At 44.3% G+C, this 26,290-nt stretch overlaps 1 protein-coding gene across 2 annotated transcripts; it reads right to left on the bottom strand.

Annotated features, from left to right (window-relative positions):
- Nucleotides 1-1,257: 1,257 nt before the first annotated feature.
- Nucleotides 1,258-25,344, bottom strand: LOC121569355 (procollagen C-endopeptidase enhancer 2-like). Of its 2 annotated transcripts, XM_041880242.2 has the most exons (9): nt 25,054-25,344; nt 24,542-24,650; nt 23,681-23,936; nt 21,681-21,805; nt 14,870-15,006; nt 13,928-14,091; nt 9,584-9,667; nt 8,011-8,178; nt 1,258-2,089 (listed from the first exon to the last, which is right to left on the bottom strand). In XM_041880242.2, exons 1-9 carry the CDS (start codon nt 25,200-25,202, stop codon nt 1,959-1,961), a joined length of 1,323 nt encoding a protein of 440 aa, XP_041736176.2. In that variant the 5' UTR covers nt 25,203-25,344; the 3' UTR covers nt 1,258-1,958. The 2 variants fall into 2 exon arrangements, with proteins under 2 accessions (XP_041736176.2, XP_041736177.2); XM_041880243.2 differs by lacking the exon at nt 24,542-24,650.
- Nucleotides 25,345-26,290: the final 946 nt, after the last annotated feature.

The raw sequence follows: 26,290 nt of genomic DNA, 5'->3' as shown, positions 1-26,290 counted from the left end.
AATGGGGCATCAAGCAACAATTACTAGCATACTGGTCTTTTGGTATGTAAAAATGGCTTGAAATGGATAATTTACTTATGAAGCTTGCATTTGGAATTTGTTGTTAAAATGTATTATTAGCCTACATAATCAACATGTGTTGTAGGCAATATAATGAAAGGGATGTCTGGTAGCCTCAATAAATAGAAAAATAATTGTAGTTGAACAAGTCATTGCCTGTATAGATAACAAATATATATATATATATATACTTGACTTGACTTGCTCTTAGAACGCACGACTTGGACTTGACTCGAGACTCGACCCGTTCTACTTGGGACTCGACTTGAGACTTGGACCGTGTGGCTTGAGACCTGCTTGTGACTCGAATAATAGTGACTTGGCCCCACCTCTGCTTTTTTATCCAGGCAGTGAGAAATGATTAGAGACTAATGGTTGAGTTGCATCACACGCTTGGAAAAATACTTGAAACAGAAAGATTATTTTTTCAGAGAGCTGGCACGTGGAGGAGAAGCCAGTTGGTTTTAATAGTGACATCTGAGAGTGTTACTCACTGTTCAGCGCCAGCACATCCCTAGTCAACACACACACACACACACACACAGACACACACACACACACACACACTGACCATTCCCAGTGCTCAATGGAGCATTCAGCCCTATAACAGCTGCCTCCACACCTTGACAAAGTTACCACTTACTCTAAGTAGGCCAGATATATCGCTTATTTACCTTATAATAATATAATATGCCATTTAGCAGACGCTTTTATCCAAAGTGACTTACAGTCATGCGTGCATACATTTTTGTGTATAATAATAATATGCCATTTAGCAGATGCTTTTATCTAAAGCGACTTACAGTCATGTGTGCATACATTTTTGTGTATGGGTGGTCCCGGGGATCGAACCCACTACCCTGGCGTTACAGGCCCCGTGCTCTACCAGCTGAGCTACAGAGGACCACACTAAGTTCATATATACAATGACAAATGACAAGTTACAACTGGTCTGTAAATTAATGTACGATGACACTCCATATGAAGAATCACCTCGTTACAATAAACTTTATTTTTTATTTGGTCAGATGAAAACAGTAAAATATAAATAACATTTAGTAATTGTTTCATATGAAAATACTTTATATTGATTAAGGAAAACTCCACCCAAAAACTATATTTTGGCAAAATGCATCATTGGTATTTTGAAAGTTATATATCTTGAGAACTTGATTGTTGACATGCAAAACATTTTGGGACTATATTTTGGGACAACAATGGACTAATGAAACAAATACCAAAATATAGTTTTGGGGTGGGGATTATTTTTTTTTAGGTTCACATCTCCACTTTTTATTACAAACATTACATTTGAATGTAAGGCGACAAAACCAAGCTGACATAATGAGATGGAGTGCTATGCTGTATCCATTCATCATAAAAGCTTTGGCTAATAAGTGACAGTACTAAACAGAACACCAGCATGACACCAAATCATTTAAAAGGGAATACTATATATTAAGCTATTGCATTTATCGACACCACATAAAATACCTCCCGTATCTTGTCCATCCAATGTGAACATATGAAATAAAGAGCAGTTGGTAAACACTGTCCATAAAACTACAACACCCAGACCTCAAGAATGTACTTCCTGTAACCAAACTCCTTCCTGTCTGATGTTTGATCCAAGCTAATACTCATCGTGACATCTGGGTGTGTTCAGTGGGCTTGAAACGTGAGAAAACATTTTTTTTGAAACGGAAAAAAAAGAACGAACTTAGGAAACAAATAGCCAATCACAGCCTGAGCTTTGTAGACTAGTCCTGTGGTGACGGATGAGAGGTGATTGGGGGCCAAGCCAGGGCATGTTGGGCGGAGACTAACGAGAACAGCCACACCCTTGTGGGCAGGGCATGGTGGGGGGGGGTGGAGACTCAGGCAGTATGTAGTTGATCTCAGCAGCGTTTGGTCTTCAGTACGTTGAGGCCCCTCTGGTTCTTGGCCTTGAAGGCCATGACGAAGTGATGCGGGGCGATCTTCCCCTTCCCATCGTCGTCCGCTGAGCCCATGAAGATGTAGTGGAGGCCTAGTGAGATCACACGGAAAGAGCCTGAATGCAGTGGCGGAACGGCAGAGACATTGAGGAAGGTAGCACATCAGCGTCTACGCTCCTCTTGGGTTCCATATACAGTGTGTTTATACGCACAGATATAAACATATACTGTACCGTGTTTGTTTGCATATATTCACGGTGTGGATCAGTGGCTGAGGGAAGGTATAGATCTTTTGGACAGTGAGTTTTTGCCGCTTACCTCAGACCTTGGTCAAGCTCCTTCAGATGAGCTTGAAGGTGGAATACAGCGATGGAGGTCAACTCAGAGCCATATATAAGATAGTCTGTGGAAACCCCTGCAACTTGGTTCTAGCTTTCTGAAGTATCTTCTATATTGGGGACACGCCTCTGTCACATGCATTTTTATAATAATAATAATAATAATAATATAATAATTGCTGTCTGTAATAATAATATGCCATTTAGCAGACGCTTTTATCCAAAGCAACTTACAGTCACGCGTGCATACATTTTTTGTGTATGGGTGGTCCTGGGGATCGAACCCACTACCTTCGCATTACAAGTGCCGTGCTCTACCAGCTGAGCTACAGAGGACCACACTCAGTGCCACACTTCAGTCGCATGAAACTGTGTCAGAATTACTCAGTTATAGAATTGGTTTCGATGGCGCAATCGTGGACTAATGCCTGGTGCTATCATGAGAATGAACTCTGCACCGGTACCCCCCCTGTATATATAGCCTCCCTACTCTTTTTTTCTCAACACTTTTTTTGTTGTTGTTTTATTTTTACTTTTTTTGTTAAAAAGAAATGCACTGTTGGTTAAGGGCTGTAAGTAAGCATTTCACTGTAATGTCTGCACCTGTTGTATTCGGCGCATGTGGCCAATAAAATTAGATTTGATTTGATTTGATTTGATTTGAAAAGAAAATATCTTAAAAAATCCATAAATGTAAACATCCTTGTGCAATTTATATCTCTAGGCTACATTGAGGTTTCTCTATCATTATTTTAGCCTATCTGGCATTAGCGTGTAAGCCTGAGCTTTAGGACCTAACTGGACACGTGCCAAATAGACTACAATCACCAAATGCTTTTGAGAACAGGCAGAAAAAGTGAACCGATCCACGGAGGCAAAAAGGAAAATGTCTGAGTTTAATTCAATAAGAGAAAGGCTGCGAAATGGAGAGTTGAACATAAAGAAAGAGGATGATAGCAGTGCAGGCTATGTTATGTCGGGTGATTTGCGAGGCGCTATACAAATTCGACAGTCACAAGCCCGGGGACTTCAAATAGGCCTATGGCACGTCAAGGGAACTGTAGCCTACCGCTTAGATGGGTTGAATGGAAACTGAAATCTGGACACTGACGGTAGATCTATTTCAAAATAAATAACAATATGGGGATGAGGTAGTTGGGTGGGCTAATTTCAGAATGGCTGTGTACAGGTGCAGTGATCGGTAAGCTGCTCTGACAACTGATGCTTAAAGTTAGTGAGGGAGATAAGAGTCTCCAGCTTCAGAGATTTTTGCAGTTTGTTCCAGTCATTGGCAGCCGAGAACTGGAAGGAATGGCGGCCAAAGGAGGTGTTGGCTTTGGGGATGACCAGTGAGATATACCTGCTGGAGCGCAGACTACGGGTGGGTGTTGCTATGGTGACCAGTGATTTATAGATGACCTGGAGCCAGTGGGTTTGGCGACGAATATGTAGTGAGGGCCAGCCAACAAGAGCGTACAGGTCACAATGGTGGGTAGTATATGGGGCTTTGATGACAAATCGGATGGCACTGTGATAGACTACATCCAATTTGCTGAGTAGAGTGTTGGAGGCTATTTTGTAAATGACATCGCCAAAGTCAAGGATCGGTAGGATAGTCAGTTTTACGAGGGCATGTTTGGCAGCATGAGTGAAGGAGGCTTTGTTGCGAAATAGGAAGCCGATTCTAGATTTAACTTTGGATTGGAGATGCTTAATGTGAGTCTGGAAGGAGAGTTTACGGTCTAACCAGACACCTAGGTATTTGTAGTTGTCCACAAATTCTAAGTCAGACCTCCTGAGAGTAGTGATTCTAGTCGGGAGGGCGGGTGTAAGCAGCGTTCGATTGAAGAGCATGCATTTAGTTTTACTAGCGTTTAAGAGCAGTTGGAGGCTACGGAAGGAGTGTTGTATGGCATTGAAGCTCGTTTGGAGGTTTGTTAACACAGTGTCCAATGAAGGGCCAGATGTATACAAAATGGTGTCATCTGCGTAGAGGTGGATCTGAGAGTCACCAGCAGCAAGAGCGACATCATTGATAAACACAGAGAATAGAGTCGGCCCGAGAATTGAACCCTGTGGCACCCCCATAGAGACTGCCAGAGGTCCAGACAACAGGCCCTCCGATTTGACACATTGAACTCTATCTGAGAAGTAGTTGGTGAACCAGGCGAGGCAGTCGTTTGAGAAACCAAGGCTATTTATTCTGCCAATAAGAATGCGGTGGTTGACAGAGTCGAAAGCCTTGGCCAGGTCGATGAAGACGGCTGCACAGTACTGTCTTTTATCGATCGCGGTTATTATATCGTTTAGGACCTTGAGCGTGGCTGAGGTGCACCCATGACCAGCTCGGAAACCAGATTGCATAGCGGAGAAGGTACGGTGGGATTCGAAATGGTCGGTGATCTGTTTGTTAACTTAGCTTTCAAATACTTTAGAAAGGCAGGGCAGGATGGATATAGGTCTGTAACAGTTTGGATCTAGAGTGTCACCCCCTTTGAAGAGGGGGATGACCGCGGCAGCTTTCCAATCTCTGGGGATCTCAGATGATACAAAAGAGAACAGGCTTTTTACGCTGCTGCTACTCTGTTAAGTATTTATGCATAGTCACTTTAACTCTACCCACATGTACATATTACCTCAACTACCTCAACTAGCCGGTACCCCCGCACATTGACTATGCAACGGTACCCCCCTGTATATATAGCCTCCCTACTGTCACTTTATTTTATTGTATATATAGCCTCCCTACTGTCACTTTATTTTACTTCTGCTCTTTTTTTCTCAACACTTTTTTGTTGTTGTTTTATTCTTACTTTTTTGTTTAAAATAAATGCACTGTTGGTTAAGGGCTGTAAGTAAGCATTTCACTGTAATGTCTGCACCTGTTGTATTCGGCGCATGTGACCAATAAAATTTGATTTGATGATTTGATTTGATTAGTAATAGGGGTTGCTACAATTTCGGCTGCTAATTTTAGAAAGAAAGGGTCCAGATTGTCTAGACCAGCTGATTTGTAGGGGTCCAGATTTTGCAGCTCTTTCAGAACATCAGCTATCTGAATTTGGGTGAAGGAGAAGCGGGGGGGGCATGGGCAAGTTGCAGCGGAGGGTGCAGCGCTGGTGTCCGGGGTAGGGGTAGCCAGGTGGAAAGCATGGCCAGCCGTAGCAAAATGTCTATAACCTCTCACATAGCCTTAATGTTAACTAGTTAAGCATTTCTTGCAGTAAAATTATCCACCAAATGTAGGCAACATTTTGACTCGGGAACAGGAGTGGAGAAATATGATTTGTTTCTTTCAGCATCTTGATATAATGTGAATGTGCAGTTAGATACCATCTGTAGAGGTGCTATCTTTATCAGCATCATAAAAGCTGATAGTATTTCAGTCACATAAAATATGCATCCAAGCCGAACTGAAATCTTATCAGAAACACGTTGGGTCATTTTCACAGCTTTCTATTTCCTTACAACCGGTCAAACTTGAGTCATTTGAACATTTTGCACAGAAAATCTTTCCCATTTTTGTTGTTGTTGTTGTTGTTGAGTTATAGCATTTTCTCCCCGGTCCCCAAACGTCTTTGCTCCGTGAAAGAAGCAGAGACAGAAAAACTTTACCGATGTCAACTAGATTGAAGCATTCATTCTATTGATTTGTGACATTATTCTGGTTTATTTAGTCTTCTGGGGAAACATATAATGACAGAAAAGAGGTGCAATGTATCTAAATATAAACAAGTTGACTAATAAATTGTCACGCCCTGGCTCTGGGACTCTGTTATGTTGAGCCAGGGTGTGTTGTTTCTATGTGTTTTGTGTGCTAGGGTGATTTTCTAGTTCATTTGTTTCTATGTTGGCCGGTGTGGTTCTCATCAGAGGCAACGTGTATCAGCTGTTGCTTGTTGTCTCTGATTGGGAACCATACTTAGGCAGCCTGTTTTCCACAGTGTGTTGTGGGATCTTGTTCCGTGTTTGGTTTGTATTGTGACCAAGGACTTCACGTTTCGTATTGTTTGTTGTTTTGTTCGTGTGGTGAATCTAAAATAAAGTATGTTCACATTCCACGCTGCGCATTGGTCCACTTCTCAAGACGATCGTGACATAAATAGCCTTCCCAAATTTTGGAAATTATAAGCAGAAACATATCTAAATGAGGCAACAAAAATCCTACACACACTGTCCCCCAAAAAAAATCTGCCATCTCTGACTGTAGCCTTCAGCGCATTTTTTATATTAGCGGGTTAGGGTCGGGCGTGGGTCTCAGATTTTCACTTTATCACATATAGTCGGGCGGTTGCGGATGGGTTATTAGCAATTGCGGGTCGGCGCAGGTGAACAAACAGCTGACCTGCACACCACTAATGCACATCATGGACTAATACCTGGTGCTATCGTGCACATCATGGTGAATGTCTATCACGGACTAATACCTGGTGCTATCGTGCACATCATGGTGAATGTCTATCACGGACTAATACCTGGTGCTATCGTGCACATCATGGTGAATGTCTATCACGGACTAATACCTGGTGCTATCGTGCATATCATGGTGAATGTCTATCACGGACTAATACCTGGTGCTATCGTGCACATCATGGTGAATGTCTATCATGGACTAATACCTGGTGCTATCGTGCATATCATGGTGAATGTCGATCATGGGCTCCCGAGTGGCGCAGCGGTCTAAGGCACTGCATCTCAGCGGTCTAAGGCACTGCATCTCAGCGGTCTAAGGCACTGCATCTCAGCGGTCTAAGGCACTGCATCTCAGCGGTCCAAGGCACTGCATCTCAGCGGTCTAAGGCACTGCATCTCAGCGGTCTAAGGCACTGCATCTCAGCGGTCTAAGGCACTGCATCTCAGCGGTCTAAGGCACTGCATCTCAGCGGTCTAAGGCACTGCATCTCAGCGGTCTAAGGCACTGCATCTCAGCGGTCTAAGGCACTGCATCTCAGCGGTCTAAGGCACTGCATCTCAGCGGTCTAAGGCACTGCATCTCAGCGGTCTAAGGCACTGCATCTCAGCGGTCTAAGGCACTGCATCTCAGCGGTCTAAGGCACTGCATCTCAGCGGTCTAAGGCACTGCATCTCAGCGGTCTAAGGCACTGCATCTCAGTGGTCTAAGGCACTGCATCTCAGTGGTCTAAGGCACTGCATCTCAGCGGTCTAAGGCACTGCATCTCAGCCGTCTAAGGCACTGCATCTCAGCCGTCTAAGGCACTGCATCTCAGCGGTCTAAGGCACTGCATCTCAGCGGTCTAAGGCACTGCATCTCAGTGCTTGAGGCGTCACTACAGACCCCCTGGTTCGATTCCAGGCTGTATCACAACCGGCCGTGATTGGGAGTCCCATAGGGCGGCGCACAATTGGCCCAGTGTCGTCCGGGTTTGGCCGGTGTAGGCCGTCATTGTAAATAAGAATTTGTTCTTAACTGACTTGCCTAGTTAAATAAAGGTAAAATAAAAATAAATAAATATCATGGTGAATGTCTGTAATTAAAGCAAGCTAAACTGATGACTATATCCAGAGGAGAGTGAGCCCCAGAGTCCCCTAGCTCTGGTTCTGGGCTTTACGCGAAGCTTGAGTCTTCTTCAAGCCCACAGATAGACCATATAAAACCGCTCAAGCCGCACATAACGCCCTGGACCATAGCTATGGCTCATTGTACTTCTACTCACCTCGTCTGATGAACGGACATTTCTTGCAGAGGATGATGATCTTGGTGCTCATGGTCTTGCCAGCCTGCTGGATGGCCAGGTTGCTTTCTTTGTAGACGTGTATGATGGAGATGGTGGCATACATGCTGCCTCCTCGCACCACCGCCGTGATGACGGTTCCTGTTATCACTGTCACAGACCCACAGGGAGTTTAGAGAGCTGGGATTGGTGTGCTGAACAGAACAACGAGCACTCAACCAAATCTACTTGGATTTATAGTCTGAAAACTGAGTCATCATCATGAGTATAACGTTCGACAATATTCAGTCGGTCGGCTCTGTATGTGCCTTATTTTTAAATTTTAAATTGTTTATCTTATCCAGAGCGACTTTACAGTTAGTGAGTGCATACATTTTATTTTCATTCTGGCCCCCCTGTGGGAATCAAACCCACAACCCTGGCGTTGTGATCGAGATGTAGTTGTCCCTGATTGCACTGACTTTGCTCACAGCTGCTTGTTTGAAGAAGTGTACTTACTGTGATCAAAGATGTGGTTGTCCCACTGGCTATCCTAAGTTGAATGCACCAATTTGTAAGTCGCTCTGGATAAGAGCGTCTTCTAAATGACTTAAATGTAAATGTGAATGTTGCAAGCGCCGTGCTCTACCAACTGAGCTACACGGGGCGTAGACACACATGGCGTAGGATCAAGACTGAATATCTTTCGATACAAATACTCTGTTGCTGGAGCATGGAGGCCATGGAGGCCTTCATCAAAATGTACTGATTGAATACGACATAATGAAAACCAATGTGTAAACAGGAAGGAATTGACGGGTCAGTTGAGTCATCTGTTAGGTCCTTCTGTGTCTAGACCAGTCTTTAAAACATGTGACGTAACACTCTTGGCTTGATATGACTGCAGACTGTCTGCCACTGTATTATACAAGAACATTTTCCACCAGCACCACATTACTGGGTTTCACTGACAGCCAGTGAGCCAGACCCCTTTTCCATGCAAATCTGACCTAACCTCCCTGAGAAAAAGCAATAAATAAAATAACCTGTCTCATTCCATCAACATCTGCTCAGAGAAAAAAAACGCATAGAGGTAGTGTAAAGTACTGGGCAGCAAACTGAGGCCATGGAGTATGTTGGCTGAATCAACAGTTTTCCTTCAGTCAGGCTCTGTTTACTCTGTGAGAAGAGAACTGTGTCTGTCCCACACAAATATACTCGGCTGATCTCTCAGAAAACCCTCAAGGAAGCTTTTGTGACGCGCTGAAACAACCCAGAAGGCCAAGGATAGTGTGTCATGATGGAGGGGACAATGACAACATGGGCTTGTTGTGTGAGGGATGGCTCATATGGACTGGGGTTGATGCTGGGGTAAATGTTGGGAGGATTTTCTCTCACCCCCACCCCCCTGACTGACAAACACACACACACACACACACACACACACACACACACACCCAAGGTACACACTGTTGACCTGTTGTTGTTTGTTCCTGTTGCTAAGTATCCGTGATGGTAGTACTGGCAGCCATAGTAATAGATGTAGCAATAGCTGTAGGAGAATAGCATCTCTTACCGAAGTCACTGGTACAATAGTTGCTCTCAATGGTTCCACTTCTTTTGCATTTCTGCTGGCACAGACCTACAGAGTACTTCAGGGCTGGGGACACACAGAGAGAAAGAGAACACAGTCCCTTCATTCACATTATTCCACATTCAGCTGATGCTAGCAAGTTGGATTTGTGTTGATTTTTTATTTAACCTCGAGTCAATTTCAGGGAATGCATTGAAATCAATCATAGAGCTAATTCATTAGTATGAACACGTCCCATTGAAAACTGTAGGTAACTTAGAATCCTACCAGTGGAGGCTCCTCAGAGGAGGAAGGGGAGGACCATCCTCCTCAGTGAATTTCATAAAAATAGTGAAACATTACAAAAGTTAACCTTTTTAGATAAAACTATACTAAATATATTCACGTCACCAAATAATTCATTAAAACACACTATTTTGCAATGAAGGTATACAGTAGCCTCAACAGCACTCTGTAGGGTAGCACCATGGTGTAGCCGGAGGACAGCTAGCTTCTATCGTCCTCTGGGTACATTGACTTCAATACAAAACGTGACAACGATGTAGGCTGTGTGTAGCGGTTAGCGGTCATGACATGAAGGTTTGTCTTGGAAAGTTTTTTTTTGCCTGGTTACAGACAGCTGATGTGTTGTGCACTGAAGTCCACAAGCGAAGGGAAAAGGTGAGAGGAGGAGAGTGCGTAGATACTGTATATACGAGAAGGAATGATATATACAACCAGCTGTTTGTATGTGGCTGCTATGAAAGTGAACTGTGTTTGCGTGTGATCAGGGGTGTATTCATTGCGCCGATTCTGTTGAAAAACGTTTCTTAAACGGAATGAAACGGGGATAAACATACCTGAATTTGTCCAATAGAAACTCTCGTTTGCAACTGTTGGACTAATGATTACACCCTAGATCAGTTAGATGCAGGCAAGTATTGAATGTGTCACTGTCTGTCACCTTGATTACTCAAAATTCTCTCGACCTGTGCACTTACGTTGTAAACTTTCATTCATAGGCTAGGTTGTAGCAACCTCATGATGGGTACAGGGACAATGTGAGTATCATGTAATAGCCTAAACCTATCAATGTTACATTGAGCTGGGTGAATAGCCTAAACCTATCAATGTTACATTGAGCTGGGTGAATAGCCTAAACCTATCAATGTTACATTGAGCTGGGTGAATAGCCTAAACCTATCAATGTTACATTGAGCTGGGTGAATAGCCTAAACCTATCAATGTTACATTGAGCTGGGTGAATAGCCTAAACCTATCAATGTTACATTGAGCTGGGTGAATAGCCTAAACCTATCAATGTTACATTGAGCTGGGTGAATGGCCTAAACCTATCAATGTTACATTGAGCTGGGTGAATAGCCTAAACCTATCAATGTTACATTGAGCTGGGTGAATGGCCTAAACCTATCAATGTTACATTGAGCTGGGTGAATAGCCTAAACCTATCAATGTTACATTGAGCTGGGTGAATGGCCTAAACCTATCAATGTTACATTGAGCTGGGTGAATAGCCTAAACCTATCAATGTTACATTGAGCTGGGTGAATGGCCTAAACCTATCAATGTTACATTGAGCTGGGTGAATGGCCTAAACCTATCAATGTTACATTGAGCTGGGTGAATGGCCTAAACTTATCAATGTTACATTGAGCTGGGTGAATAGCCTAAACCTATCAATGTTACATTGAGCTGGGTGAATGGCCTAAACCTATCAATGTTACATTGAGCTGGGTGAATGGCCTAAACCTATCAATGTTACATTGAGCTGGGTGAATGGCCTAAACCTATCAATGTTACATTGAGCTGGGTGAATAGCCTAAACCTATCAATGTTACATTGAGCTGGGTGAATAGCCTAAACCTATCAATGTTACATTGAGCTGGGTGAATGGCCTAAACCTATCAATGTTACATTGAGCTGGGTGAATAGCCTAAACCTATCAATGTTACATTGAGCTGGGTGAATAGCCTAAACCTATCAATGTTACATTGAGCTGGGTGAATAGCCTAAACCTATCAATGTTACATTGAGCTGGGTGAATGGAATATGAATAACAGTCATCCAATATGCTGTAAGGCAATGTTCATAAAAAATTAAATAATCCTCCCTCATCTTAAACGGCACCGACCGCCACTGAATCCTACATAACGGTTCACATAATAATAATAATAATAATAATAATAATAATACATTTAATTTGTAAAGCACTTTTCTCACACCCAAGGCGCTAAAAATATAAATAATAATAAAAATAAAACAATAAAATAATGATGTACTGTTGTTCATGCTCAAGGTATATGTTACTGCTGGCTACCATCTGTTTTTACTATCAAAGCTACTATGGGAGCGGTATAGGGAAAAGCTGAGACTGTCCAACCACTGTCCAAATGTTATTTATACTGGTGGAGAACAAAACGTATGAAAGATAAGACAATCTGAGGGTCCAGATGACATCATGGTGGGGGGCTGCCAAGGTAACCGTCTGACTAGGGATTTGGTATTGTGAGTACTGGCCACAGTGAAGGAAAAACAATAAAGTGTTGTGTGTGTGCCTAAAAAACATTCCTTACCCCAGGATACTTCAACTGGTGACTATCATTCCTTACCCCAGGATACTTCAACCGGTGACTTTCATTCCTTACCCCAGGATACTTCAACTGGTGACTATCATTCCTTACCCCAGGATACTTCAACTGGTGACTATCATTCCTTACCCCAGGATACTTCAACCGGTGACTATCATTCCTTACCCCAGGATACTTCAACCGGTGACTATCATTCCTTACCCCAGGATACTTCAAATGGTGACTAGCTGCAGGTAGCCTAGTGGTTAAGAGCGTTGTGCCAGTAACCGAAAGATCGCTGGTTCTAATCCCCGAGCCGACTAGGTGAAAAATCTGTCGATGTGCCCTTGAGCAAGGCACTTAACCCTAATTGCTCCTGTAAGTCGCTCTGGATAAGCGCGTCTGCTAAATGACTCAAATGTAAATGTAAAATCATTCCTTACCCCAGGATACTTCAACCGGTGACTATCATTCCTTACCCCAGGATATTTCAAATGGTGACTATCATTCCTTACCCCAGGATACTTCAACCGGTGACTATCATTCCTTACCCCAGGATACTTCAAATGGTGACTATCATTCCTTACCCCAGGATACTTCAACTGGTGACTATCATTCCTTACCCCAGGATATTTCAACTGGTGACTATCATTCCTTACCCCAGGATACTTCAACTGGTGACTATCATTCCTTACCCCAGGATATTTCAACTGGTGACTATCATTCCTTACCCCAGGATACCTCAACTGGTGACTATCATTCCTTACCTCAGGATACTTCAACTGGTGACTATCATTCCTTACCTCAACTGGTGACCATCCAGGAGAATAAAGAAAAAGGAGCACTCTGTTGCCGGATAAATCTGGAAGAAACAACCAATAGGCCTACATTTCGGCATGAATCACCTTCATCAGAACCTTGTGTGTGTGTGTGTGTGTGTGTGTGTGTGCGTGCGTGCGTGTGTGTGCTTACTGGTATATGTGTGCCATGCCAGAGAGAGTGGGTGTCCACAAACAACCATGCATGTGTGCCTTTTGGAGGTTTGTTCTGTACAGTCAACATGATTTAGCAGTAGGGCTCCAGGACATCCAAAACATGCTCTCTAGTTTGTCTGACAGTAAGCAGGAACAGTGTGTCTCTTTGGGGTGTGTACCTGTCCCCTTCCCCTTAGCTCTGTCCTAATTGACAAATCACAGATTTGAAAAGACTAGAAGAGAATAAATGGAAGTGATAAGATGTAGGGGACTAATGTTTTGACTGGCATCTAACCTCATCCCCAATTGCTACAAAGAGAGAGCCGGCTGGGGACGAGATTAACTGCCATCCAGCCTTGGTGTGTGCTCCATTGCCTTTCATCCTGGGCAATAGCCACTACCCACAGTATATCTGATCTGGGACCAGGCTAATACCACAGGCCCACAGGAAGCAGATGCCTGGAAGCCCCTCTCCTGGTGGGGTGGAGCTCCAGCAGGTACACCACATGTTGGCATCAGCATCAAAGATCACTGGGACCAGACGATCCAATCTGTCTCTGAACCCACAACTAGAAGCAGTTGGCGCTGGACATGATGATGAAGGTGATTACAATTATTACGATGATGAAGATTATGTTGATGATGATGAAGATGATGATGATTCTGAATTGGATTTATGGAGTGCTAAAAACATTTTACGTTATAACAACAAGACTGTGATGTGATGGACAAGGGGAAATATATCTCCTGCTTGGATTAAACAGAGAAAAAAAAGATCTACCTACGTATGGGTCTGGTCAGTGGTACCGGGGTGGTGGTGGTCGGTGGTACCGGGGTGGTGGGGAACTTCTTAGGTCTGAACTTGTAGTGGCCGATGAACCCGTCTGCTGTCAAACTGAGGTCTGACAGGAACTGGATCAGGAGCTGGTTACCTTCAGAGAATACTGGACTGGAGAGAGAGAGAGAGAGAGAGAGAGAGAGAGAGAGAGAGAGAGAGAGAGAGAGAGAGAGAGAGAGAGAGAGAGAGAGAGAGAGAGAGAGAGAGAGAGAGAGAGAGAGAGAGAGAGAGAGAGAGAGAGAGAGAGAGGGAGAGAGAGAGAGAGAGAGAGAGAGGAGAGAGAGAGAGAGAGAGAGAGAGAGAGAGAGAGAGAGAGAGAGAGAGAGAGAGAGAGAGAGAGAGAGAGAGAGAGAGAGAGAGAGAGAGAGAGAGAGGAGAGAGAGAGGGAGAGAGAGGGAGAGAGAGAGAGAGAGAGAGAGAGAGAGAGAGAGGGAGAGAGAGAGAGAGAGAGAGAGAGAGAGAGGGAGAGAGAGAGAGGGAGAGGGAGAGAGAGAGAGGGAGAGGGTAAATCAGGCATTAGTAGGTTTATTATCTATCCTCTTTATTTTCTATCCTGTTGCCTAGTTACTCGTACCCCTACCTACATGTACATGTTACCTGAATTACCTCAAGATACGCGTACTTCTGCACATTGACTCAGTACCGGTACTCCTTGTATACAGCCTCATTATCGTTTTTAATGTGTTACTATTTCCTTTTTTATTTTTTGGTAATTTTCCTTACTTTTTAACTGGGAGTGGGCTCGTAGGTAAGCATTTCACAGTCAAGTCTACACCTGTTGCACATGTGATAAATAACATTTGATTTGATTTGATAATCAAGGTCAATGTCATAAGCAGTAGCTACATTAGCAAGATACATGCATAGTAGAAAAAGGTGTGTGACATACGCTGGAGGGCTATCTCCACAGTACTTCCCGATCCTCTTCGCGTTGTTGATCTCTGCCCCGTTGAAAATGGCCACGTAGTCGTAGCGACAGTAGTTGTCTCTTTCCACATCAAACTTCTCAAACTTCACCTCAATGATCTGTGTTAGTGGACAGGTCACATACAACACAGGTTACATAGAACACAGGTTACATAGAACACGGGTTACATAGAACACAGGTTACATAGAACACAGGTTACATAGAACACAGGTTACATAGAACACAATAGAACACAGGTTACAGAGAACACAGGTTACATACAACACGGGTTACATAGAACACAGGTTACATAGAACACAGGTTACATAGAACACAATAGAACACAGGTTACATAGAACACAGGTTACATGGAACACAGGTTAAATGGAACACAGGTTACATAGGACACAGGTTACACAGGACACAGTTTACATAGAACACAGGTTACATAGAACACAGGTTACATAGAACATAGGTTACATAGGACACAGGTTACATAGGACACAGGTTACATGGAACACAGGTTACATATAACACAGGTTACATGGAACACAGGTTACATGGAACACAGGTTACATAGGACACAGGTTACATAGAACACAGGTTACATGGAACACAGGTTACATGGAACACAGGTTACATGGAACACAGGTTACATGGAACACAGGTTACATAGAACACAGGTTACATACAACACGGGTTACATAGAACACAGGTTACATAGAACACAGGTTACATAGAACACAGGTTACATGGAACACAGGTTACATGGAACACAGGTTACATGGAACACAGGTTACATAGAACACAGGTTACAGAGAACACAGGTTACATAGAACACAGGTAATATACAACACAGGTTACATAGAACACGGGTTACATTGAACACAGGTTACATAGAACACAGGTTACATAGAACACAGGTTACATAGGACACAGTTTACATAGAACACAATAGAACACAGGTTACATAGAACACAGGTGACATAGGACACAGGTTACATAGAACACAGGTTACATAGAACACAGGTTACATAGAACACAGGTTACATAGGACACAGGTTACATGGAACACAGGTTATATAGAACACGGGTTACATAGAACACAGGTTACATAGAACACGGGTCACATACAACACGGGTTACATAAAACACAGGTTACATAGAACACAAGTTACATAGAACACAGGTTACATAGGACACAGGTTACATAGGACACAGGTTACATAGAACACAGGTTACATAGAACACAGGTTACAAAGAACACAGGTTACATAGAACACAGGTTACATGGAACACGGGTTACATAGAACACGGGTTACATAGAACACAGGTTACATAGAACACGGTTACATAGAACACGGGTTACATAGAACACGGGTTACATAGAACACAGGTTACATAGAACACAATAGAACACTGGTTACATAGAACAAAGGTTACATAGAACACAGGTTACATAGGACACAGGTTACATAGAACACAGGTTACATAGGACACAGGTTACATAGAACACAGGTTACATAGAACACAATAGAACACAGGTTACATAGAACACAGGTTACATAGAACACAGGTTACATAGGACACAGGTTACATAGGACACAGGTTACATAGAACACCGGTTACATAGGACACAGGTTACATAGAACACAGGTTACATAGGACACAGGTTATATAGAACACAGGTTACATATAACACAATAGAACACAGGTTACATAGAACACAGGTTACATAGAACACAGGTTACATAGGACACAGGTTACATAGAACACAGGTTACATAGAACACAGGTTACATAGGACACAGGTTACATAGGACACAGGTTACATAGAACACAGGTTACATAGGACACAGGTTACATAGAACACAGGTTACATAGGACACAGGTTACATAGAACACAATAGAACACAGGTTACATAGAACACAGGTTACATAGGACACAGGTTACATAGGACACAGGTTACATAGGACACAGCTTACATAGAACACAGGTTACATAGAACACAGGTTACATAGAACACAGGTTACATTGAACACAGGTTACATAGGACACAGGTTACAGAGAACACAGGTTACATAGAACACAGGTTACATTGAACACAGGTTACATAGAACACATGTTACATAGAACACAGGTTACATTGAACACAGGTTACATAGAACACAGGTTACATAGAACACAGGTTACATAGGACACAGGTTACATAGAACACAGGTTACATAGGACACAGGTTACATAGAACACAGGTTACATTGAACACAGGTTACATAGGACACAGGTTACAGAGAACACAGGTTACATAGAACACAGGTTACATTGAACACAGGTTACATAGAACACAGGTTACATAGAACACAGGTTACATAGGACACAGGTTACATAGAACACAGGTTACATAGAACACAATAGAACACAGGTTACATAGAACACAGGTTACATAGAACACAGGTTACATACAACATGGGTTACATAGAACACAGGTTACATTGAACACAGGTTACATAGAACACAGGTTACATAGAACACAGGTTACATAGGACACAGGTTGCATAGAACACAATAGAACACAGGTTACATAGAACACAGGTTACATAGAACATGGGTTACATAGAACACAGGTTACATAGAACACAGGTTACATGGAACACAGGTTACATGGAACACAGGTTACATAGAACACAGGTTACATACAACACAGGATACATAGAACATAGGTTACATTGAACATAGGTTACATTGAACACAGGTTACATAGGACACATGTTACATAGAACACAGGTTACATAGAACACAATAGAACACAGGTTACAGAGAACACAGGTTACATACAACACGGGTTACATAGAACACAGGTTACATTGAACACAGGTTACATAGAACACAGGTTACATAGAACACAGGTTACATAGAACACAATAGAACACAGGTTACATAGAACACAGGTTACATAGAACACAGGTTACATGGAACACAGGTTAAATGGAACACAGGTTACATAGGACACAGGTTACACAGGACACAGTTTACATAGAACACAGGTTACATAGAACACAGGTTACATAGAACACATGTTACATAGAACACAGGTTACATAGGACACAGGTTACATAGGACACAGGTTACATGGAACACAGGTTACATAGAACACAGGTTACAGAGAACACAGGTTACATACAACACGGGTTACATAGAACACAGGTTACATAGAACACAGGTTACATGGAACACAGGTTACATGGAACACAGGTTACATGGAACACAGGTTACATAGAACACAGGTTACAGAGAACACAGGTTACATAGAACACAGGTAATATACAACACAGGTTACATAGAACACGGGTTACATTGAACACAGGTTACATAGAACACAGGTTACATAGAACACAGGTTACATAGGACACAGTTTACATAGAACACAATAGAACACAGGTTACATAGAACACAGGTGACATAGGACACAGGTTACATAGAACACAGGTTACATAGAACACAGGTCACATACAACACGGGTTACATAGAACATGGGTTACATAGAACACAGGTTACATAGAACACAGGTCACATACAACACGGGTTACATAGAACATGGGTTACATAGAACACAGGTTACATAGGACACAGGTTACATAGAACACAGGTTACAAAGAACACAGGTCACATAGAACACAGGTCACATAGAACACAGGTTACATAGAACACAGGTTACATAGAACACAGGTTACCTAGAACACAGGTTACATAGGACACAGGTTACATTGTCACGTTCGTTAGAGTGAGTGGACCAAGGCGCAGCGTGTCTGGCCCCGCTGACTGGAGCTGGACTGGACATCGGTGGAGTGGATTGCTTGGACTCCGATGTGGAGCAGCTGACCGGTACCTGACCAGGTACCGGTGACCCAGGCACGGGTTGTGCCAGACTGACGATGCGCACCACAGGCTTGGTGCGGGGAGCAGGACTGGGCCGGACCGGGCTGACGATGCGCACACTTGGCTTGGTGCGTGGAGCAGGAACGGGCCGGACCGGGCTGACGATGCGCACCCCTGGCTTGGTGCGTGGAGCAGGAACGGGCCGGACCGGGCTGACGACAGCGCACCATTGGCTTGGTGCGGGGAGCAGGAACAGGCCGACCGGGCTGACGACGCGCACCATTGGCTTGGTGCGGGGAGCAGGAACGGGCCGGACCGGGCTGACGACGCGTACCCCTGGCTTGGTGCGTGGAGCAGGAGCGGGCCGGACCGGGCTGGCGACGCACACCATAGGCTTGGTGCGGGGAGCAGGAACAGGCCGGACCGGGCTGACGACGCGCACCATTGGCTTGGTGCGGGGAGCAGGAACAGGCCGGACCGGGCTGACGACGCGCACCATTGGCTTGGTGCGGGGAGCAGGAACAGGCCGGGCCGGGCTGGCGACGCGCACCGTAGGCTTGGTGCGAGGGGCAAGAACAGGCCGGGCCGGGCTGGCGACGCGCACCGTAGGCTTGGTGCGAGGGGCAGGAACAGGCCGGGCCGGCGTGGGAACACGCACTACTAACTTAGTGCGGGGAGCAGGAACGGGTCGGGCCGGACTGGGAACACGCACTACTAACTTAGTGCGGGGAGCAGGAACGGGTCGGGCCGGACTGGGAACACGCACTACTAACATAGTGCGGGGAGCAGGAACGGTCGGGCCGGACTGGGAACACGCACTACTAACTTAGTGCGGGGAGCAGGAACGGGCCGGACCGGACTGGTGACACACACCACTTGCTTGGTGTGAGGAGCGGGACTGGGTTTCTTCATAACCCTCCGCTCCCTCAGCTGCCTACTCAGTTCCTCTCGCCTTGCCTCTACTCGCTCCTTCTCCCTTCTAGCATCCAGTAGCTCCTCCCTCTGACCCACTAACTCCTGCTCTCTCCTTAACAATAGCCCCCTTAACCTGGTGGCCTCCTCTCCTAACCTCCCAATACGCCCTGTAGCTGCCTCCTGCTGCCCCGTCGCCCATGCCGTGTGCCCCCCCCTAAAAAATTTTTGGGGTTGCCTCTCGTCCATCCGACGACGACACTGTTGACGCCGTTGCTCCTCTCTCCGGCGCGCCTCCACCGTCTCCTCCCACGGACGGCGATCCATCCCGGCCTGGATTTCCTCCCAGGTCCAGGACCCCTGCCCGTCCAATATCTGCTCCCACGTCCAGGCTGTCTGCTCCTGGGCACGCTGCTTGGTCCTATATTGGTGGGATCTTCTGTCACGTTCGTTAGGAACAGAGGACCAAGGCGCAGCGTGATGAGCGAACATACTTTACTTTATTTAGAGTAACACGAACAAAACAACAAAACGATAACGTGACGTCCAAAGGTGCAAACACAAACCTATACAGGAACAAGATCCCACAAACACTGTGGGAAAACTGGCTGCTTAAGTATGGTTCCCAATCAGAGACAACAAGCAACAGCTGAATCACGTTGCCTCTGATTGAGAACCACACTGGCCATCATAGAAAAACAATACTAGAATGAGAACATAGAACAACACACATAGACTCTACACACCCTGGCTCAACATATTAGAGTCCCCAGAGCCAGGGTGTGACATACATAGAACACAGGCTACATAGAACACAGGTTACATAGAACACAGGTTACATAGAACACGGGTCACATACAACACGGGTTACATAGAACACAGGTCACATAGAACACAGGTCACATACAACACAGGTTACATAGAACACAGGTTACATGGAACACAGGTTACATAGAACACAGGTTACATGGAACACAGGTTACATAGAACACAGGTTACAGAGAACACAGGTTACATAGAACACAGGTCACATACAACACGGGTTACATAGAACACAGGTTACATTGAACACAGGTTACATAGAACACAGGTTACATAGAACACAGGTTACATAGGACACAGGTTACATAGAACACAGGTTACATAGGACACAGGTTACATAGAACACAGGTTACATAGAACACAGGTTACATAGGACACAGGTTACATAGAACACAGGTTACATAGGACACAGGTTACATAGAACACAGGTTACATAGAACACTGGTTACATAGGACACAGGTTACATAGAACACAGGTTACATAGAACACTGGTTACATAGGACACAGGTTACATAGAACACTGGTTACATAGGACACAGGTTACATAGAACACAGGTTACATAGGACACAGGTTACATAGAACACAGGTTACATAGAACACAGGTTACATAGAACACAGGTTACATAGGACACAGGTTACATAGAACACAGGTTACATAGGACACAGGTTACATAGAACACATGTTACATAGGACACAGGTTACATAGAACACAGGTTACATAGAACATGGGTTACATAGAACACAATAGAACACAGGTTACATAGGACACAGGTTACATAGAACACATGTTACATAGGACACAGGTTACATAGAACACAGGTTACATAGAACACTGGTTACATAGGACACAGGTTACATAGAACACAGGTTACATAGAACACTGGTTACATAGAACACAGGTTACATAGAACACAGGTTACATAGAACACAGGTTACATAGAACACAGGTTACATAGGACACAGGCACCTTTAGAATGTGGGCTGGAAGTAATGTGTCCTATGTAACCTGTGTTCTATGTAACCATTAAACAAGAGCAAACCACAAAGCAATGATGTGAAAATCTCAAACCATCTCAATCACTCTCAATGGTGTCATGCGTCAAGTTGAAGTGTGAGTAGTCGTAGTATTTATTAGGATCCCAAATTAACTACTGCTGAGGCATCTGGCTGTAACACTCACCTGGTTCTTAGGAGCCACTATGTGCCATGAGCAGGTGACCCCAGCGGGGTAGTCCTTCTCGGGCCAGTTAGGGGTCTTAATCGACCCGAAGGGTTTATCCAGACGACCTCCACAGTACTGGTCCCCTGGTGGGTGCAAATTCAAACCACAATGTTTAGTTATAGTCCCTGGCAGACAGTACTGCTTCACATACTATTACTTTAAAGCACTGCTGGATAGCCTCCTGCGACTGTTCGTTTATGTGCAAGATATCTCTTACTCTTTAAGGTCAATGGACGGAATGTTGCGCACGTGCATGACACAATTCTATAATGAGACCTTCTAGAATGTTCTAATCAGTAGGGAAACTCTCATCTCATGCTTCCTTTGTGATTATGAGTTACTAAAGAAGACCGTTGTCTGCCTCTCTGCCTTGGTCCGTCTGCTGGAATTTGCTGTTAAAAGGGAGTCCACATGCTAGCCATGCCCCCGCACATCTGAGAGAGATCCCGTCAGCGAACCACACAAGCTGCTTGGACTGGCAAGTGATCTGTGGATCTTTAAAAACCACGGTTGGAGCTCCTGTAACATGCAGTTTAGTGACTAACAGTGTTTCCACTACAGCGGAGCTCCCATCCTCATGGCTGGCAGATGGCGAGTGCAATTTGTCTGAGTAACTAAAATAGACATTGAACCAATGGAGAGGGTGCTTTTCCGTTTCAACCACTCCCAGGAACGGGGAGACAGACAGAGCAACCACAGTCTATCTGCTCCAGCACCAGGTGTGTGAAGAACACCAGTCTATCTAAACTGACCCAGAGGCATTTCAGCTGTCCGCTACTGTATTTATTTATCATTTAACTCATTCTTATTTACAATGACGGCCTACACCGGCCAAACCCGGACGACGCTTGGCCAATTGTGCGCCGCCCTATGGGATTCCCAATCATGGCCGGATTGTGATACAGCCTGGAATTGAGCCAGGGTTTGTAGTGACGCCTCTAGCACTGGAGATGCAGTGCCTTAGACCGCTGAGATGCAGTGCCTTAGACCGCTGAAATGCAGTGCCTTAGGCCGCTGCGCCACTCGGGAGCCCATCTGTAGAGGTACAGAGATAGAGATATAGAGGGAGGCAACCAACCATTACAATTCCACAAACTCGTTCAGGGAGACGTCACGTTACCGGGTGAGAAGAGGAAGGGACGGCTTAGCACTGACCTGTCTGTCTCTAGAGCACTCCGTCCGGAAACAAAAGCTGTGACGTCATACTGTGAAATGTGTAGAGATGTTCCTGTTTTTCATTCACCTCCTCCTCGAGCAAGCTTTAAGTCAATAGGTCTCGTCTTAACTACGTAGGAAGTCTGAACTTTATCTTACCAAGCATAAGTCCAACTGTTCCATCCACTCATTGCTGTTGTATGACCTGCTATCCATTGGAAGGGATTTATCAAGCTACAACTGCCTTTTACTCTCAGACGTAAATAATTCCCCTGTCAGATCTCTCCGTCTGGGTATTAGCATCATTACTGGTGACATGGTAAAATGACCTTTCTGGGGAAGCTAGCGGTTAAGAGGCTTGTGAATTTGCTTGTTAAAATGTGACCTTTGGCCCTAAACACACACACACACACACACACACACACACACACACACACACACTGATATCTGATGTCTTTACGATGTGGCACGATGTGTCAGAGAAGAGTCACGGCTAGGGCACAGCACCCAAGGCTCTGCTGAACATGTTTGGGTAGAGGCCGGATACAGATGACTACAGTGTTCCCTACACACTACACCTAGGGTTACAACAACTCAGAGATGACACAACCCTCTTCCACCCACACAGTGGTTCCTGGCCCGGGAGGTAGCCTAGATATTAGAGAGGCGGGCCTGCAACCGGCGGGTCACCGGTTAGAATCTCAAGTCCAAAAGGAGAAAATCTATTGCTTGAGCAAGGCACGTTACCCTTAAAAACTACTATAGTATTCTTCTATTCTTTGTCTATATTATATTCTGCTTACCTCTCTCGTGTGGCTCGGCAGCCGAGTACACCGCCAGGAAGCCGCTCCCAGCCGTGTTGGCATCAGACACCATCTGAATGAGCATCTTGTTGCCGGTGGAGACCAGGGCGCCTGGCCTGAACGTCCCACAGAAGCGGCCCAGCCTTTGGCCTCTCACATGGCCGCTGTAAACATCCACGTAGTCATAGCGACACAGGTTGTCACTCTCCAGGTCAATGAAACGGAAGGACAGGACCACCACTTTACCCTCAGGGACCTGGGGACAACATACAATCATATACAGTACACGGTACAATCCACACAATCACATAAGGGGCATATCTGACAACTCAAATATAAGAGGAAACAAATCTTCCTCTGACATGCAATGAATGAACCTATATGAAACTTCCCCTATTTTAACATCACCAATCTGAAATCAACAGTCAAAGCACTCCAAGTCTAAATCTATCAAGGATACACATGTTATTAACAAGTAATAAACGTACAGTTATTCTTTAATTACAGGACTTTGCTGTTGGTGATTATTTCCTTGACTTACCATGTATTCATTTCAGCCATGTGACCAGACTGCATGTTAAAAATACCAAGCAGGCAGCTCAAAATGCCCGAGAGCTGCTGTGGCCACTAGCCAAATACCAGACTACCAATTACACAGTTAGGATTGGTGGATTAGTATACCATTGAAGTGTATTACAGAAACATTGCATCATCTTTAGTTCACTGATATTGCTTCTCATTCTGTCTGACATGGCGCTGGTAAAGTAATAGCCTACAGTAGCTAATCAGGAACATACTAAACGGATAACTGTTAAACATGGATCATGTATTTACAACAGGCTACAAGTATGGTTGTCTCACCGTGATTCTCCAAACACATTTTGTATTTGGGGGGTACACCCCTGGATACCCTGGGCTCCCAACGACCCCAGTATCCCCCGTTATATTGCCTCCGCATGTAAACGTTGGTCTGGAAACATGAGACAAATATTTGTGACACTTCTAATTCTAATACAAATGGCTATCAAGGAATCTTTGAAAGGAGAAGAAGCCTAGGCGTAAATGAATTGTTGGTGTTCATTATGAGGGTGTCTCGGCAATACGCATGTGTGCGTCCTCATGTACACAATGCACACTGCAGATTCCTCCAAAATAATAACTCCCCGGTGATGATGATGATGAAGATGATGATGATGATGATTGATGCGGTTCCTTCATCATTGTGCTGTAGACTAACGTATCCTTGACACCTCGTGTTAAGCCTTTGTACAATAGGCTAGTGCTACACAGTTGTTTTTCCTGAACAAAAGCCTAACACAGAGTCCCAAAAAATATAGATTGTTAGATTAAAGTGAAGGGAAAAGGTAACCTACCTCGGTTGTGACCCCAATAGAGTCTGCGCGCAGACCTCTGTCAAAGACAGGACACCCCATGCGCAAAAAATACTGCATATTCTCCACATTGTCGGGTGAACGGACCAGCCACCACTTCGCCCGTTTTCGCTCCGTGGCATGAATGACATTCAGTGGCTCAAGCAGTGGGGAAAAGTACCCAGGGAAGTTCCTAGAGGGAGTTTTACAGGCTGCAAGCTGGAACACAGACTAAGAGATGAATATAGCATTTGTTCTGCGTGGTAGGAGGGAGCAGTCGACAGGCAGCTGCCTTTTTCCAAAACCTGGGATCAAAGACACACTGGAAGTATTGGGGTGGGAGGAGTATGGGGAGAGTGGGGGACTCTTGCTTTAGTTTTATTCCACACCTGGCATAATAACTTACTTTAGATAGAAAAAATGTGAATATCCCTAGTGAAAGATTTATCCAAAGAACAGAGTTCCATATGAACAAAATGTATGCACTTTGCATACAGACTGTTTCTATGTGGTCTTCAGAATGAAAAGCATTTAAAAACAAGTCAATACTGAATGAATACATGCAAAATATGCATAAACAATAAAAATAGCATATAAGTCTATCATTATTTTAGATAACACTATTACAGTAGGAAGTGCATTTGGAAAGTATTCAGACCCCTTCACTTTTTCCACATTTTGTTATGTTACAGCCTTATTCTAAAATGGATGGAATAGTTTTTTTCCCTTATCAATCTACACACAATGCCCCATAATGACAATGCAAAAACAGGTTTTATTTGAAATTGTTGCTAATTTATAACAAATAAAAAAACTGAAATATCACATTTACACAAGTATTCAGACCCTTAACTCAGTACTTTGTTGAAGCACCTTTGGCAGCGATTACAGCATTAGTCTTCTTGGGTATGACGATACAAGCTTGACACACCTGTATTTAGGGAGTTTTTCCCATTCTTCTCTGCAGATCCTCTCAAGCTCTGTCAGGTTGGATGGGGAGTTTGGCTGCACAGCTATTTTCTGGTCTCTCCAGAGATGCTCAATCGGTTTCAAGTCCGGGCTCTGGCTGGGCCACTCAAGGACATTCAGAGACTTGTACCGAAGCCACTTCTGCGTTGTCTTGGCTGTGCGCTTAGGGTCGTTGTCCTGTTGGAAGGTGAACCTTTGCCCCAGTCTGAGGTCCTGAGCAGATTTTAATTTTAAAAATTCTGCTCTGGAGCAGGTTTTTACTTTGCTCCGT

This window comes from Coregonus clupeaformis, chromosome 7 (genome assembly GCF_020615455.1).
Source record: "Coregonus clupeaformis isolate EN_2021a chromosome 7, ASM2061545v1, whole genome shotgun sequence".
NCBI classification, from domain to species: domain Eukaryota; kingdom Metazoa; phylum Chordata; class Actinopteri; order Salmoniformes; family Salmonidae; genus Coregonus; species Coregonus clupeaformis.
Note: the sequence above shows the minus strand (reverse complement) of the source record. Positions and strands in the feature narration are given on the sequence as shown.